The sequence below is a fragment of the Episyrphus balteatus genome, chromosome 4 (assembly GCF_945859705.1).
Source record: "Episyrphus balteatus chromosome 4, idEpiBalt1.1, whole genome shotgun sequence".
Lineage (NCBI taxonomy): Eukaryota > Metazoa > Arthropoda > Insecta > Diptera > Syrphidae > Episyrphus > Episyrphus balteatus.
The window spans coordinates 54,627,876-54,644,307 of NC_079137.1; the positions used below are offsets into that span (position 1 = coordinate 54,627,876).

At 32.2% G+C, this 16,432-nt stretch overlaps 1 protein-coding gene across 1 annotated transcript in view; it reads right to left on the reverse strand.

Moving 5' to 3' along the window:
- Nucleotides 1-680: 680 nt before the first annotated feature.
- The window catches only part of LOC129920035 (protein cortex), a 116,064-nt gene continuing 100,312 nt past the window's right edge, over nt 681-16,432 (reverse strand). Inside the window, exons 2-7 of the mRNA XM_056001189.1 lie at nt 2,394-2,531; nt 1,959-2,226; nt 1,718-1,900; nt 1,280-1,660; nt 1,080-1,229; nt 681-1,026 (exon numbers count right to left, since the gene is read on the reverse strand). Coding sequence (XP_055857164.1) covers nt 716-1,026; nt 1,080-1,229; nt 1,280-1,660; nt 1,718-1,900; nt 1,959-2,226; nt 2,394-2,531 — 1,431 coding nt within the window. The 3' untranslated portion in view covers nt 681-715. The remainder of the gene's footprint in view (nt 1,027-1,079; nt 1,230-1,279; nt 1,661-1,717; nt 1,901-1,958; nt 2,227-2,393; nt 2,532-16,432) is intronic.

Consider the following 16,432-nt stretch of genomic DNA (forward strand, 5'->3'; position numbering starts at 1 on the left):
ACTTTTTTTCAAAAGTTTTGAAAACAGTTGAAGGATAACTAATAAAAAAAATTAACAAAAGTTTGTTTTCAAATAGTTTGGACCTTTAAACCAAATAATTTTTTTTCTTGAAAAAGGATTTTGATAAAAAAAAATAAGTAGATATCATTAGAGCCGCTAAAAAAAAAAAAAAACAAAACTTTTTTTCTATTTTTCAAAAGAAATTGTATACAATTCCTGATCAGAAAATAACAATGGACACATTAAAACAAATTTTCAAAAATTCATTAATCCGTTTTTAAAGAAATGCATTTTTCAAAATTTTAATTTGTTTTTAAAATGATTTTTTTGATTTTTTTTTTTGTAATTCGTAGTCAACCCGTGACCACAACAAGTGCAACACTGTTGAAACTTCGGGAAAATATTTTTATCAATTCATTTTGTTAAAAGAAAAAAAAAAAAAAAACAAATTAAATCTTGGTAAGTCCGAAAAATCAAAACTTAAAAATCTGTAATAACTGAGAAGAAAAAAGGCTAAAATCTAAAATTTGATTTCTGTTGCAGTATCGTTTTTGTTTTTAATTAACCCTAGAAATAAGAGTCCTTTTAAAGTATTTTTTTTATTTAACACAAAATATACATAGGTACAACAATTAACAATATCAAAATACTAAAAACAATTACAAACAAATACCATTTCTTACAAAATTTTCAACTCAAGACAACTTCACAATCTCTATTTAATATGTGCCCATTTTTTAAATTCACTTCCATAACTCAAGTCAAAAGCGCACTTAGATTTCCTTACATCCGGACAAAGTGTCCTAACTTTTTCAACAACTCCTGTCCTTCCAATACGATTTTTATAACGATTTGGTAGATAATTCCATATTGTCAATGTTTCATCATTTCCAGCTGTTGCCAATTGCATTCCTGTCGGACTCCACATCATAAAACGAACTGAACTATCTGGTACACGTAAAACATCAACAACATGATCTAAAGATGACATCACAACTATCTCAGAATTAACACAACCATCTTCATCTAAAAATTTTGATAAAAATAAATAAAAGTATAAAAAAAGTTAATTTACCAACCTTTGTTTGAATAACTAACAAGAAGTTCAGCTGTAAGCTTATTAAAAGTTATAAAATCAATTTCAACTCTTCGATCTTTGCGTTGGTAATAGGCCACTATTTCCCTTGATGGAACATGTAGAATCACAATTGATGCAGGTGAATCTTCAGCTAAAAGTTGATAAAATTTATTATTGTCAATATTTTTCTGAATCTCTTACAAATTGCCAAATCTGTTCCATTCCATGGATGCCAGTCAATTACAACTCTCAGCTTCCTCTTTGATCTACAAACCACGTGTACTTCATAACTTGGCCAATTATAAACATAAATATTCCCTTCGATATCTGAAGTGGCCAAAAATCGCATATTTGGAGAAATCTTTATCATAAAAACTGGTTGATGATGGTTTTTCAGAACTTTGATGACATTCAAAGCTGGCACACAAAAGACCCAAACCGAACCAAAACTTGTGCCACATGCAATAATTTTGCCATTTTGAGCCCATTCGATGCAGAGAACGATGCAATTTTTATGCCGAAAATTATATCGTTCGAATAAATAAAGTTCTTTTGCTGAATTTGTATCCCAAAGTTCAAGAACTGAAAATATAATAAATTGGTCAAAAGGACTTTTTTCTAACCTTTTTTCTCTCTTACCAGGATAATCATATTTCTCAGTACCAATAGCTAAAAATCTTCCTTTCGGACAATAAGATATTGATCTTGAATTTGAAATTTTATATACCAAAGTCAGATCTAAAGATGGAGTCCAGAGAACCAGCTCTTGACCAAATGAAGCTGCAATTTGACCATCCACAGACCAGTCAATAAGATTTAATTCTGTCAAAAGAAGTTTTTCCGATGAATACCATTTTAAAGCTTTACAAATGAAACTTACCAGTAACCATATCGAAATGTGGTAAATCATGAGTGGTTTCAGCACAAGCTAAAAATTTTGAACGAGGTCTACATGGCCAATCATAGCCATTCAAATTGCCATAAATAAATTCATAAGTTTCAACTGATGGAAGGACATTGGAGTGCAAAAGAAATGAACTCTTTTCTGCTAAATCAGCAAATTCAAGCATTTTTCGATGTTTTACACCAAAGGTATTGTTGATAGCTATTTTTAGTCCTTTGTAACGCAAATAAGCTGAAGAAAATTTCTAGAAAGAAAGGAAATAATTGAACAGATTGGGGGCGAAAATTGATATAAAAGTTATCATAAATTGGAGGAGAAACTATAGAAGGCCAAAAGATTTGGTGTAGCCTTTGGGGCCTTAAAATTTTGACTAAACCAAAAATCTTGTTTTTTTGGCGTATTTCAACTTACCGTTCTTAGAAAATCTTCCCTTTCTCCCATGAAGAGAAATGTTTCATTTGTTTCATTTTCTTTGAGGGCATATCGTCTTGGTATAAATCGATCTCCATAAAAAAGTGGAATAAATCTTTCCGGACTTGTTGTGATTGTCTGAAATGAAAAATCGTGGACACGTTAATTCATTGTGAACATTTTGGCGAATTTTGCATTCTGAACTATTAAGTTTAAAAAAAAAGCAAGATGATTTGTAAGGAACGTTACCGTAGCTGAAACTCCAAAAAGCTCCGGCTTGTATAAAGTCTTTACTTAATAATGACATATTTTGATTATTTTAATTAAACATCTGAAATTAATTCGTAATGTTCATTCGATTGCAATAAAAAAAATTAGTTTATGACTTTTTCCTCTAAAGCGCACCATATGCAATTTAATCTGATTGCTTTCACTTTTTAAATTAGGATAAGTACACGGAGAAAAATGAATCTAGTATTTTATACTCCATATGACTAGTAAGGAAATTAAAGTAAAAAGCCCTAGATTTTAAGTAAAATTTACCTTACGTATTGAACATTTCTTGGCTCCGTAAAGTAATTTTTACAAGACAATTATGGTGAACAAAATAAAGTAGTATGTACCTTACGAGTAGCAATATTTTCTTTACGTAGAGTAAAATAAACCTTCATCCAAAAAAGTGTATGACTCTTTTCACTTTAAGATTCTAGTAAAACATATTTTACAAATTTAACTATTCTATGAATAAGTTTTACCTTACACTAAGGTCATAATATTACCTAATTCTAGGAATTTTTCCCATATCTTAATTGATGTCATTGAAAAGTCTGCCATTTTTTTTTCCATTTGTTTTGGATATTTTTTTTTGGTCAAAGCTTTTAGGTGTCCGGGTGCGGAATAATTAATAAAAATAAAATAAATAATAAAAATTTCTCTTCAGATTTGTGTTTTTCTTTTGGAAGTGAAATGTTTTCATTACTTTTTGTGTTCTTTTATGCGTTATTTATATTTTATTATTATATTTTTCTTGTGTTAGAATAATATAGGAGTATCCATATGCATTAAAATCATTCAATCTAATTAATTCATGAAGAATTAGAAAAAAATTGAATCAAATAAAGTCAATTAAATTTTTATTGATGATATTTTCCTAAATAAAATTGTTTGTTTGCACCCTACACAAATTATAATAAACTAGGTAATTTATGTAATTATTGAAAAACATAACAGGGTCATACGTTACTTAGTTCTAAATAGCTTTGAGGATTAAGTACGTGTTACCTAGTAATGCTTTTCAATAATTACAAAAATTACCTTTTTTATTTTAATTTTTGTAAGATGAATGCATACAATTTTATTTAGAAAAGTGTCATCAATAAAAATGAAAATGACTTTATTTGATCCAATCTGTAACTAAATTATATACCTTCCACAGAGAAGTTCAATTTACTTTAAGAATCAGTATTTTCAGCCTTATAGTAAGGTTAAATATGTACCTAACTTTCTAGTAATTTCTATTAGAAATTCATACAAAAAAAGGCTTTACTGTAAAGTTAATCATAAGCTATAAATTTACTAGAAAAGTAAGGTAAATTACATTTTATTGGGGAGTCATCCCTATTTAAACTCTACATTAAAGTTAAATTTACCAGAAATAAGGTGGTTCATACCTTATTTTTTCTCCGTGTACTTTAGAAGATACGATGGAACAGAGGAACATACATACCAGATAAAAACTTATAACAAAAAATTGGGAGCATTCATAATGGCAATGGGAGAATTGAAACCAAGAGACGAAATAACAACGAAGGGCTCACGGCAGTTACGGGTCAAAATAATATTTGATTGCTTAAAAATTTGTCACTTTGCTTAAATTTCACTTTTCATGAGGAAAAGGGATATAGGGGAAGTGGGGTCAAGACCGTCTAAAAAACCAATAAAAAACATATTTTAATTAAAAAAAAGTGTTTATTCATTAACTTTAATGTTTTTTGTATAGGAAATCTCATTATTAAAAAAAAAAAAAAAATTTTAAATACTGAACAAAAGATAATACGTTTTGAAAAAACATCTTACAAAAAACCGTCTTGCCCCCACATGGGGACAAGGCCGCCCTATCAACTTCTGTTGATAATAAAACCGTTTATATCTTAAAATTTTGAATCTTTTTGCAATAATCACAAACGTATGCTATTTTTACTTGCGATATAGGTACTATAGGGCAAGTTTAGGATTCGTAAAAAAAATCGAACTCGAGATAACAATTTTACGTGACATTACGATGATGGAGAATGCCAAAAAAGTGGGTCCGGCAATTCTGTCTGTCTGTCTGTCTGTCTGTCTGTCTGTCTGTCTGTCTGTCTGTCTGTCTGTCTGTCTGTCTGTCTGTAAGAACCTCGAGCTACAGCCTAAACTACTGAAGCGATTTTCTTCAAACTTGGTAGTTAACAGTTTTGGGTGATTCCCTAGAGGAGAAATTGAAGTTTTTTTTTTAGGACCAAAACTAACGGTACCTGTCATATAACGGAAAGAAAAAAGTTGATTTATTTCAAAAACGGCTGTAACGATTTTGATTAAAAATTTTCTGCTTACTGTTTCAGATAAGAGCCTCCTTTTATAATAAAAAAAATATTTTTTGTACCGTTATTAACGGTACCTGCCATAGAACGGTTTTTTGGATTTATGAATTTCTCATAAACGACAAAACAGATTTCGACCAAATTTTTAACACAAAAACGTTTAAACAATCATTATTTAAAAAAATTTTAAATTTTTCAAAAAACACATTTTTGGATTTTTAAAAAAATATTTCAAAATTTTTTTTTGAAAAATCAATTTTTTGGAAACGGGTTGGTGAAAAATTTTGAAATTTCGTTTTTATGTGTATATTAATTATTTATTCAAAATTGCATATCAACTTTTTTTTTTGAAAAATGTTAGAAAATTTTTATATATAAAAAATTATTTTTTGAAAAAACCGCTCTAACGATTTTCGAAAATTTTTTTCTAAAAATTCCTTTTTCTACTAGAAATAAAATGGCATACTTAGTTTTTTGTAAAAGATCATTTAAAACGTTATTTAATTATTTATAAAAACAGATTTTATTTTTTTTGCACCACTAACGAAATTCCGTGAATATATCAAATTTTAAATTTTCCCTTATTATAATCTTTGAACAACAACAACATCTTGAAGGTGCTACCACCAAGTGTTTTTATGGCTAGAGTTACAGTACTGTTTCACGGATGCCAATCCGATCATCAGACTCCTTTAATTCCATTTTGTGTGTGGTGCTTGGTCTAGTAATTTTTTCATTTGATTTGAAAAACTTCTTCCGTCACACTTGAGTATTGAACCTAGACCAAGCGAGTTCAGAAGCCAGTACACTACGCACTGCGCTACCTCGCCCACGTGGTTAGCTTCACCCAATTGCAGGTTTTCTTAGTTTATCAACATGCAAATGAATAGACTTAGCATTTTTACTAGCTCCTTCAAGTATGATTATTGTTTGTTTCCCTTATTTTGTTTAATGACAAACTTTAACATTAGAGTAACTTTAACCATAAGAGCAAGTACGTGCGACCCCAGTCGTGCAATTTATTTCATCTGTTCCCAACTTTTATTACAAAAAAAGAAAAAGTTAAGACTTTTAAATATTTCATTTAAAGTAGTACAAATTTCTTTTCACCCAAAACATGACAATTTGATGAAAAATCACAAAATTTACTATAACTTTTCGGGATTTCAACCAAACTTGATCATACATACAGAACCCATTTATTTTATATTAAATGTCCTGCCAATTTAATATTTTTTCATACAAGATAGTACAAAAACCGTCTTGCCCCCATGTGCTCTTGCCCCCACTTCCCCTATTTGTGGAAAACCTATATAAAGTTATAAATAAAAAACAATTTACCTATAGTAACGAAATAGAATTTAAAACAAATTTAGATTGAATTGTTCGTAAATCACGAGAAAATTGTAGTCTATTTTGGTAACGCAGTTGTTTTTTCATACAAAATATGGCTGTAACAGAGAATCAGCCTCATGATGTAAGGAGGAATTTCTCATATGTCGTAGTTCAATCCCCAGTAAATATATATTTCACATACTATTTAAATAAAAATATTTCACATTGTGTCCCACAGCAAGGAATAAAACCATGGCTACCCTGCGTTACCATATGAAAAAAAAAAAAATAATAAACTTCAAAGTCACTGTTAATTAATTTGATGTTTCTCATATAGCTTGACTTGTTGAAATTAGCAGCTTCAAAGTCACTAAAAGAGTTGTGAGAGTTTATTTTTTTAACCATGTGAGATAAGTACCTATAGATGTATTTTTTTATAATTTTGATTTATAAGGAGTTTTTAGGTGACAGACTTTTTCAATTAAGGTCGTATTTTTTATTTAATTAGAGATATTTTCAGTTGCCTTACTGCTCCACTGTGTTACTAGGAGGAATAAATTGGTAAAAGAGTTGTTTTAGATCTGTTTTCATATACTAGGATTGATGAGGTAACGCACAACTTCCAAATCCTTAAAAATAAAATAAATACATAAATCGACTACCACTTACTGGCTGGTTCGCATTAGTGATTCCTTTAACATCAAATTACAACCAAATCAAGCCTTCAAAAGAAACTATCGAAAATGGCATTCTTTTTGAAAACTTCAAACGAGTCAATTGCCCATATAGGAAAACGGTACTATTGCAAGTCTGAATAATCTTAACGAGAGGCTTGAACAATAAAGTGGTATTGTTTTTTATAAACTTTCAATAGCAGACCTTTCATCCTGACCACAACTATAGACAGAGAGTCTAAAAAAGGCAACAAGGGATTCAATATAGACAGCTTAACACCAGCAATAAACTTCAATAACGCCAGCAATAAACTTCAATAACACTTGAATAACTATATTGCTTCTATAAAGTCTTATCTATAAAGTCTTATAGCAGCAACACTGTTAGATGGCTGTTTATAAACCAGGAAAAGCTTGTAACCACGAACAGAAAAAATTCAAATACCCACCGAGCAGTGATGTTTAATCTAGCGAGAACAAAGCCGAAGTATTTGCGAAGTAGCTACTTGATAACCATTTTCAAACAAAACACCAGTGGACCCAAGATTCTAAGCGGAAATACAGTTATCAAAATTCCGGGAAAAGGACTCCACACTTCTTCCACTTTCATTAAAAGAACGACAAAACTCGAAAAAGTTAAAAAGCTAAAAATTAACGATTTTGACTATCAATATACCTAAGGGAAGTGCATTGCTTGTTACGTGATCCTTAGAAGCCATCATCCCAATTTTGGCATTTACGTAATCTGAATTCCCTCAGTGAATCACTATAAATTGGAGTCAAAGTCTTCATTGTATGAGCCTCTTTTAAATCAACACGACCGACATGACAATGTTTTCAAAATAAGGAAGACATACTACAAGCCTCCAAAAGCTACTATTTCTTAATGCCAAATCGACAATGCAGATGCATAAAAAAGACCTTCAAACTAAAAGACACGATGCGACAGTAGTAACGAAAAAACAAAAAACAAAACCTAACCTCAATTGCCTTGACCAAAAGGCATATAACACACATCAGCGCGCACCTCATTCACATCCCGATCCCTCATTCTCATTCACAACACAAGACAAAACAAAATCATATAAATTAAATCACACATAGAGCACACAAAAATACAATTCCCTGTCCGATGATAGATTACTTCAACTGCAACACAAAATGTTGCATTACTCCTGCATACTGCTGCTGTTGTTGCTGCTGCATGGGCAGTGGCAGTATAACAGCAGCACAATATATTTTGTTTTTTTTTCTCCTAACTCCTCCGTTACCATCAGTTGCACATTTTTGTTGTATGTCGTTTTGGTGCTTTAGCTTGTGCAACCGCGCCTGCAATGTTTTTCCTGAATAAATCTGATGTTACCAAATGTTGAAAGACGTTGAGATGCTAAGATGGCCTAAATAAAGAATCCAACTGGCACGGCGGTGGTGGTGAATATAGAGTCCGTGTCTGGCTTAAAGGCTTGAATCTGAGAGCCTGGCGATGTTGATGATGATGATGCAGACCTCTGGACCGCCATACAAATTACATCAAATAGGTACATAGAACATTGAAACATTACAGCGAAATGTTTGTTAAATGCAACCGGAGGATCGTGTCTTCGATGACGCGAAGACCGACGACCATACAACGTTCCGTTTTCGTTTCGGGAGGCTTTGAGTTTTATAAAAAAAAATATATGCATGTTTATAGTAGCTCTACCACCGACAGCAAACAGAGCAGAGTTTGAATTGCGTGCAACCGTAATATATCCAGATTAGTGAGAGCGGACGGACTCCCATATATTAATTAATCGCTTTTCAACAGATCGCAGGAATTCCTCAAACAGGTGTTTGGTGGTTTTGACAGAATAGAATTTTCTGATATTCTGAACTAATTCCGTGTACAAGTTTTGTATGATTTTTTAACAGGTACAAGTTACATACATATTTTGCCTATCAGGCAGTTTTAATTTATTATTAACCTACTCTATGTCAGGGTTTGAATAATTCTTGTCAGTTCAGTTAACTGATCTTGTATTCAGTTGGGAGAGGGTTTGAACGCAGAAGATTTACAAGAGTTGAGATATCAGATGATAGATATTTGTATACATTTTAAATTCATGTTGAGATTGTGGAAGAAATATTTTAAACAGCTGCTAAATGGATATGGCAGCCGAATTCTAGAAGCTAACATGCTAATTATTGAGAACAAAAAAAAAATCTTTTACTCAAACAGAAAGAACGAAATCTTGGCAAAAGTTTGCTTGAAATTTGGTACTGGTTTTTAACTTTTTTACACAAGAGCAAAATAGTTGAATGACAGGGCACATAGGACCACGTCACCTACTTTAAGGATGTTAGGCAACGATCGAAGTATATTCACTAATCGCCGATAAAAAATTTTTAATGTTTTTATTTCCGTATCACAAGTTTACGTTTTCATGTCTCCTGTTATTATAATTTTTCTAGCGTTTGGTTTTTTTATTTAATCATTTCAAAAGTTCATCATAAGTTGAAGTGAAATATATTGGATCATAAGTGGTGGTTTGATTTTTGCCTTGCTTTTTTAAACAAAAGAGCTGAGCTGCGAACTTTAATTTTTTTAATATTTTATTCTAAATTCTTGTATAAGTATTTGTGTTATAAAAAAGTTTGAAAAAGTGTCTGGTACACTTCATGTTATAAAAAATTATTCTAACATCACTACATTGTACTTACGGGCGGTCAGGTGCAATTTTCTTCAAAAAAGGAAATCAAAATTAAAGGAGCCGACAAATGTTTATTGGTAATCCAGTTATCCACTTATTCTATTGATTTAATGAACTGGCCGACATGTTTCCTTGAAGTAAACCCTGTTCAAAATATGTGGAGTGCCATAGTCAGAAAGACTTTTACAAAGAAGAATTTTTGAAAAACTTAATTACGTGATATTATATCGTCACGGGTGTAAAATTAATTTATTATTTTCCTTTCAATTTTTTTACATAATTCTACAAAATATACATAGACTTCCTTAAAACCAACAAAAATTTTTTTTTTGTTTAATTTAACTGGAAAAAGTTATGTTAATTTAATTGTTTTTTAAAATAGACGGAATATTTTCGGCTGTAATAGGTGGGAAAAAAAGCTACATTGAAATGGGTATATTTTCTTACAGAACATCAGTGAATCTATTTTAAATTTGGGTTGGGTTCAAAATTCTGCTTTACAAAATTCTGCTTTCAAAATTCTGCTTTTCAAAATTCTGTTTTTCAAAATTCTGTTTTTCAAAATTCTGCTTTTCATAATTCTGTTTTTCAAAATTCTCCAAAAAAAAAAAAAAAGGGTTTTTAAAATATTAAAAAGCGCGCGCTTTTTAACATTTTCCAAACCGTTCTTTAATTTTTTGCAGACTTCTGTAAAATCATCTTCTTGAAAAATTATCTGCTTATGTGATTACTTACCTACATAATTTGTTATTCTTTGAATGTATATTAATTTTCGTTTTATAAATAAATAAAATTTGAAAAAATTAAGAACAGGTTTTTAATACTAAACATTTCCGAAAATAATTCAAAATTTTTTAAAAGGAATATTTTGTATCAAACAACCGATGGGTTCCAATAAGTTATAGATTTTATTTGAAAAATATTTGCGACACTCAAATAAAATAAAAAGAGTGTGTGTACACATGTACACTCGACTGAAGTTATACTTCTCATTCAGTATACATATATAAATGAATTTCATTTGATATTTTTAATTTCTATTATTAAATTAATTAATCCACACTTCGTTTTTTACATTTTTATCAAGTGAACAATAAATTAATTCTTTCATCCTCCTTGTAGTTTTCAATTTAATCTGTGAACTTTACTCATGTTGTGCGGTTCAGAACGTACTATATATGGTTAACGAAAGTAAATGATTGCGCATAAAATGTGCGATATGGTAATTTTATGAGAATTGTGTGTGCTTCAGCACTAGTAGTAGCAATATGCAACTTGCAGGGTTGCTACAAAGCTCAAAAGTGAGCTCAGCTCGCAGCTCAGCTCAAATTTTGAGCTAGCTCACTTTTGAGATATGTACCATAGCTCAGCTCATTTGAGCTGAGCTGAAAGTGAGCTGAGCTGATGGTTGAGCTGAGCTGTTGGGTGATCTAAGGTAAAGTGAGCTGAGCTGAGCTGTGATGGGTGAGAGGATACATTGATTTTTATTTGGAAAGTATAATGAAATATGAAGATATTTTAAACTTTTATAAAACACCATAGCTTAAGATGTTTGTTTCTAGTTATTAATGGAATTATTTTAACACATAGATATTTTTATAAATAAGACAGATAATTTTTCGTGATCTTTTCTCTTGGTATTTTTGATAATAAATATATTTCTATTTTTTTTTAGTAAAATATTTCTTTTTTTATCATAAAAAAAAAATTCCGGTACAATCCGGTTTTTCGACTTTTTTCAAAATTCCGAGAAAATCGGTTTTGAAAGTTGGGGTAAATTTTTTTTTTCGAAAAATCCCCGAAACTTTAAACGCTCCTGGAAGCTAAACCGCTTTAGAGCAATTTTTGGGAGTGATGCCAAATGATAGCTTGTGTCATGGGCCTACGCTTTGCACATTATCAGATTTTTAAAAAATCGCCTTCCATGTTAAACCACCACATCATGCCTTTTTTTCAGAATCGCGCCTATTTTTGTTTACTTTTAAGTTCTCCCGGTTTGAGAACGCGTGGACCTACAGGAATGGGAGTTGTACCCAAATGTAGGTTAGAGTCCCCGCTATCTTTTGGCATCAAAAATTTTATTTTCATTTTCTTCAAAATTCCGCGATATAGGCGTTGGAACGCTTTGATCTAGAGACAGGGGAGTGGTGCCATATGAAAGCTTATATTCCAGCTAGCCGATAGTGGTATAATCCGGTTTTTCGATTTTTTTCAAAATTCCGAGAAAATCGCGTTTGAAAGTTGGGGTAAAATTTTTTTTCGAAAAATCCCCGAATCTTTGAACGCTCCTGGAAGCTAAACCGCTTGAGAGCAATTTTTGGGAGTGATGCCAAATGATAGCTTGTGTCATGGGCCTACGCTTTGCACATTGTCAGATTTTTAAAAAATCGCCTTCCATGTTAAACCGCCACATCATGCCTATTTTTTCAGAATCGTGCCTATTTTTTTTTTACTTTTAAGTTCTCCCGGTTTGAGAGCGCGTGGACCTACAGGGATGGGAATTGTACCCAAATGTAGGTTAAAGTCCCCGCTACCTTTTGGCATCAAAAAATTTTATTTTCATTTTCTTCAAAATTCCGCGATATAGGCGTTGGAACGCTTTGATCTAGAGACAGGGGAGTGGTGCCATATGAAAGCTTATATTCCAGCTAGCCGATAGTGGTATAATCCGGTTTTTCGATTTTTTTCAAAATTCCGAGAAAATCGCGTTTGAAAGTTGGGGTAAAATTTTTTTTCGAAAAATCCCCGAATCTTTGAAGGCTCCTGGAAGCTAAACCGCTTGAGAGCAATTTTTGGGAGTGATGCCCAATGATAGCTTGTGTCATGGGCCTACGCTTTGCACATTCTCAGATTTTTAAAAAATCATCTTCCATGTTAAACCGCCACATCATACCTATTTTTTCAGAATCGGGCTTAACTTTTTTTTTACCTTTAAGTTCACCCGGTTTGAGAACGCGTGCACCTACAGGGATGGGAGTTGTACCCAAATGTAGGTTAGAGTCCTCGCTACCTTTTGGCATCAAAAAATTTTTTTTCATTTTTTTTCAAAATTCCGAGATATAGGCGTTGGAAGTTGGGGCGCTCACTTTCAGCTCAGCTCAAATGAGCTAAGCTATGATACCTAGCTCAAATTTGAGCTGAGCTGTGAGCTGAGCTGAAATGTGAGCTTTTTGCAACCCTGGCAACTTGCCACATGGAAATTACCACATGCAACTTGCCACACGCAACTTGCCACATGCAACTTGCCACACGCAACTTGCCACATACAACTTGCCACATGCAACTTGCCACATACGACTTGCCACATGCAACTTGCCACATGAAACATGTAACTTGCAACGTGTTGTGTGTTTTATGTTTGCCGTACTGCGGCGTACTGCATTTTTAAATACTAAAGTACTGCCTACTCTAAAGGTGAAACGACAGCCCTGCTACCCAGGGTGATCGCGTCATAATCCCTTTGACATTCTTGTCAAAAAGTAAATTTTCATACCCACCCTCCCATAAGAAGTATAACTTCAAAAATTTGGGAAAGTACCAATGTTGAATTACATTAATGAGGTGTATTTTTCTTTAGTCAGCGCATATGCTATAAAAAAAAAAAACAGAATTTTCAGAATTTTTTTGTTCAAGAATAATGCTGGCAGAATTTTGAAAAGCAGAACAAAAAAAAGCAGAATTTTCAAAAACAGAATTTTCGTTAAAAAAGCAGAATTTTGAAAAGCAGAATTTTGAAGCCAGAATTTTGACCCGATCCCTTTAAATTTGTATCATATGATTCTGGTGACATCTTGTAGATCTTCAAGAAAGGAATATAATAATTAATGGGCATATACCATTGGAGCAGCTGATGCGGTGTTAGAGATATTATGTAGTGCAAAAAACTGTTTATATAAATAAAATATACCTAACTCAGTAACCAATTCCTTGGCTTCGTTAAGGAATAAATTTTATAGAGATCATTCTTTTGATGACTCACTCGATGAGTTTGGAGGAAATTTTTCAAGAAACAATTTTTACGGCTTTTTTAAAAAATCTGAAAAAATAAACTCATATCTTTAAACAAAAACTCGTTCCTCGTATCTATCTCCAAAACTATACATACATAAAGTTTAAGACAAAAAAAAAAAAACAAATAATTGGATGCAAGAAACTCAGCAAGCAGAGTTCCAAAAAACTTTTGGTTTTCACTTATGAATAGAGCTTAAAGTTACCTTTCTTTTGATGTCTCACTCGATGGGTTTGGAGGAAATTTTTAAAAATATATTTTTTTAGAGACAAGGGGTACCCCTTGGATTTTTTTCGAGAATCTGAAAAAAATGTATTTGTAATTTTTTTTAATTAAACCCATTGGCCTGTTCACTGTGGACTCATATTTGTAAACCAAAACTTATTCCGAGACTTTGGTTTTCAGAATTAAAAAGAAACAAAAAAAAAAATTGACAGCATTGTATATAGCTTAGACAACAGATCTTCAAAAAACTTTTGGGTTACACTTATTTATGAAAGACTTTTCTTTTCATATCTTAATTGATTTGGAGAAAAATAATTGTCTTGCCTCGGAGCTCCGGCAGTCCAACGTACGTCTCTGTGAATATGAATAGTTTTCGAAGAACATCGGGAGAGAGATTAAAATAAAGATGTCCCAAAACAAGGCTCAACCGAAGACAAAGAAAAAAACAAATGAAACTGAAACTTATAACAAACCGTGTAAAAATTTGTGAGTAAATCGGTCTTAAGCGGGGACATTAACTCTGGAAAAAAAAAGATCACTGTCAAAGCTTTTTAATTTTTTTCTTGATTAAATTGTTTTAAATTTTATTTTTTTTTAATTTATCACTATTTATTGTTTTATCTTTTTGGCTGCATTCTTCAGAATTCAAAATAAGTCAGCTTTTGTTTGTCTTTAATTATAATTTACCATAAGACCTGTTTTCAAATTTTTTAAAATTCGTTATTTTGAAAAAAAATATAAGCCGCTGAGTTCAACAATAATAAAATTTACTTTTTCTTTGAAACCCAATTTAATTAAGTTATCAAAAAAGATAATATCTACGTATACCCAAAAATATTCTGTAAAAATTTAAAAGTAATTGGATGGATACTTTAGGAGATCTCGATTTTACCAGGTCAAAAAAATGTAGTTTCGAGAAAATCGCATAAGAAAGAAACTCGATCAATTTAAAGAAGAAGTTAGAAATCAAACCCTCAAAATCAAAGTGACAGTGACAGAATGCATGAAGCCACAAAGTTTCAAACTTTCTTACTCTTTCCATCGTTCTTAAAAAAGTGACCGTAAATCTATTGCTGGTTTGTATTTACCTATCTTAACAAAGAAAAAAAGTTAATTCAAAATTAAAATTTTTTTTTTACTAGCTTAATTTTATAAAAACATGTTAAATTGTTTAAAACATGTTTTATAATATAACATGACTGTTTAACTATTAACATTGTATTCAACAGCAACAAAAAAAGTATACACCACAATTATGTCAAATAAATTTAAGTCTGACAACTGAACTTGTCACTGTTATACCCTTACACCTAGCCAAAAACATGAACGTTACCACTCTAATTGCAGCAAATTACAAAATTAAAAACACGAAATCGAAATGCTTTTGCTTTGAAACAAACTCAATAAAAAAAAGAGCAAAAAAAAAACAATCACCAACCAAAACGATCGAATCGATTGCAATGTCTAAATTGCACCAGCACCCAAAACCCCAAAACCCAACCTATTGACTGCATCCCACAATAAATTCAAATTCAAATTCACCCATCGCATTGCGCAGCAGCAACAGTAACAGCAGCCAGCGCCTCTCCCGCGATTGACAATGCGAGGAGTTGTTGTAGCCACATGCCGATACTTACAATTTACAAATTCTATTCCTTTTCTTCTTCCAATTTAATCTTCGACACAAATTCCTTGTTTAAACTTTTTTTCTGTTTTTTTTTTTTTTTTGTTGAATTTTTGAATGGACAAGATGCAGAGTGGTTTTTGTTGCATGCAGCCTTTTCTCTTACATTTTAGCTCAGTTTAGCTCAAATCTCTTAACTTTTTTTCTATGATTCTGTTTTTTCTAGGAGAAAACTTTAAGAGAGCATTCTTAAGAGATAAAGAAATGCTGCTACTATGTGGTGGAGTTTGAGAGCTTGCTGCACGCCGGCCGCCACCACGATAAGATCCCAGAGCGCAGCCGTGCGAACTTCAATTGCCCAGTTAAAGCCACAAGCGAGCAATCATTCGTGCGCAATGGACCATTACTCTTCTTCGTTTGGTCCAGAGTGAGCCAAAGTAACTATATACGCCCGAAGCAGAGTTAGAGCCAAAGTTAAAGCCACACAACACAATTTTACAAGCAAAGAAAAGGCCACAATCAAGACCAACCCAGGTGACCATTGAGCCATTCATCCCTGTTTTGTGTGGTTATAGAGTTTCCGTTCGTCCGTTCTTACGTGTGTCGCCCTCTGTCGTCTCTCTAAGATAGGTAGGTGCTTACAGCGTGAGCACATGCAAGTCGCTCGCTCGCTCGTCTTGTGGATACTTTACTCTAGATTATAAGATAGTTTTTTTTTTTTTTTTTTTTTTTTCTAGCCTAGACTACTTTTTGATACACATGCACACTATTTGGGCGATTCTTGTTGTTTGCTGCTGTTGCAGCGGCTGCTGCCGTCTCCATCGGAAAATAGTCGTTGTCGGGTGCCACCACTATTATTGGTGGTGCTGGTGGAAGTCAGGCCTCAGTGTACTCCTAGGCTCT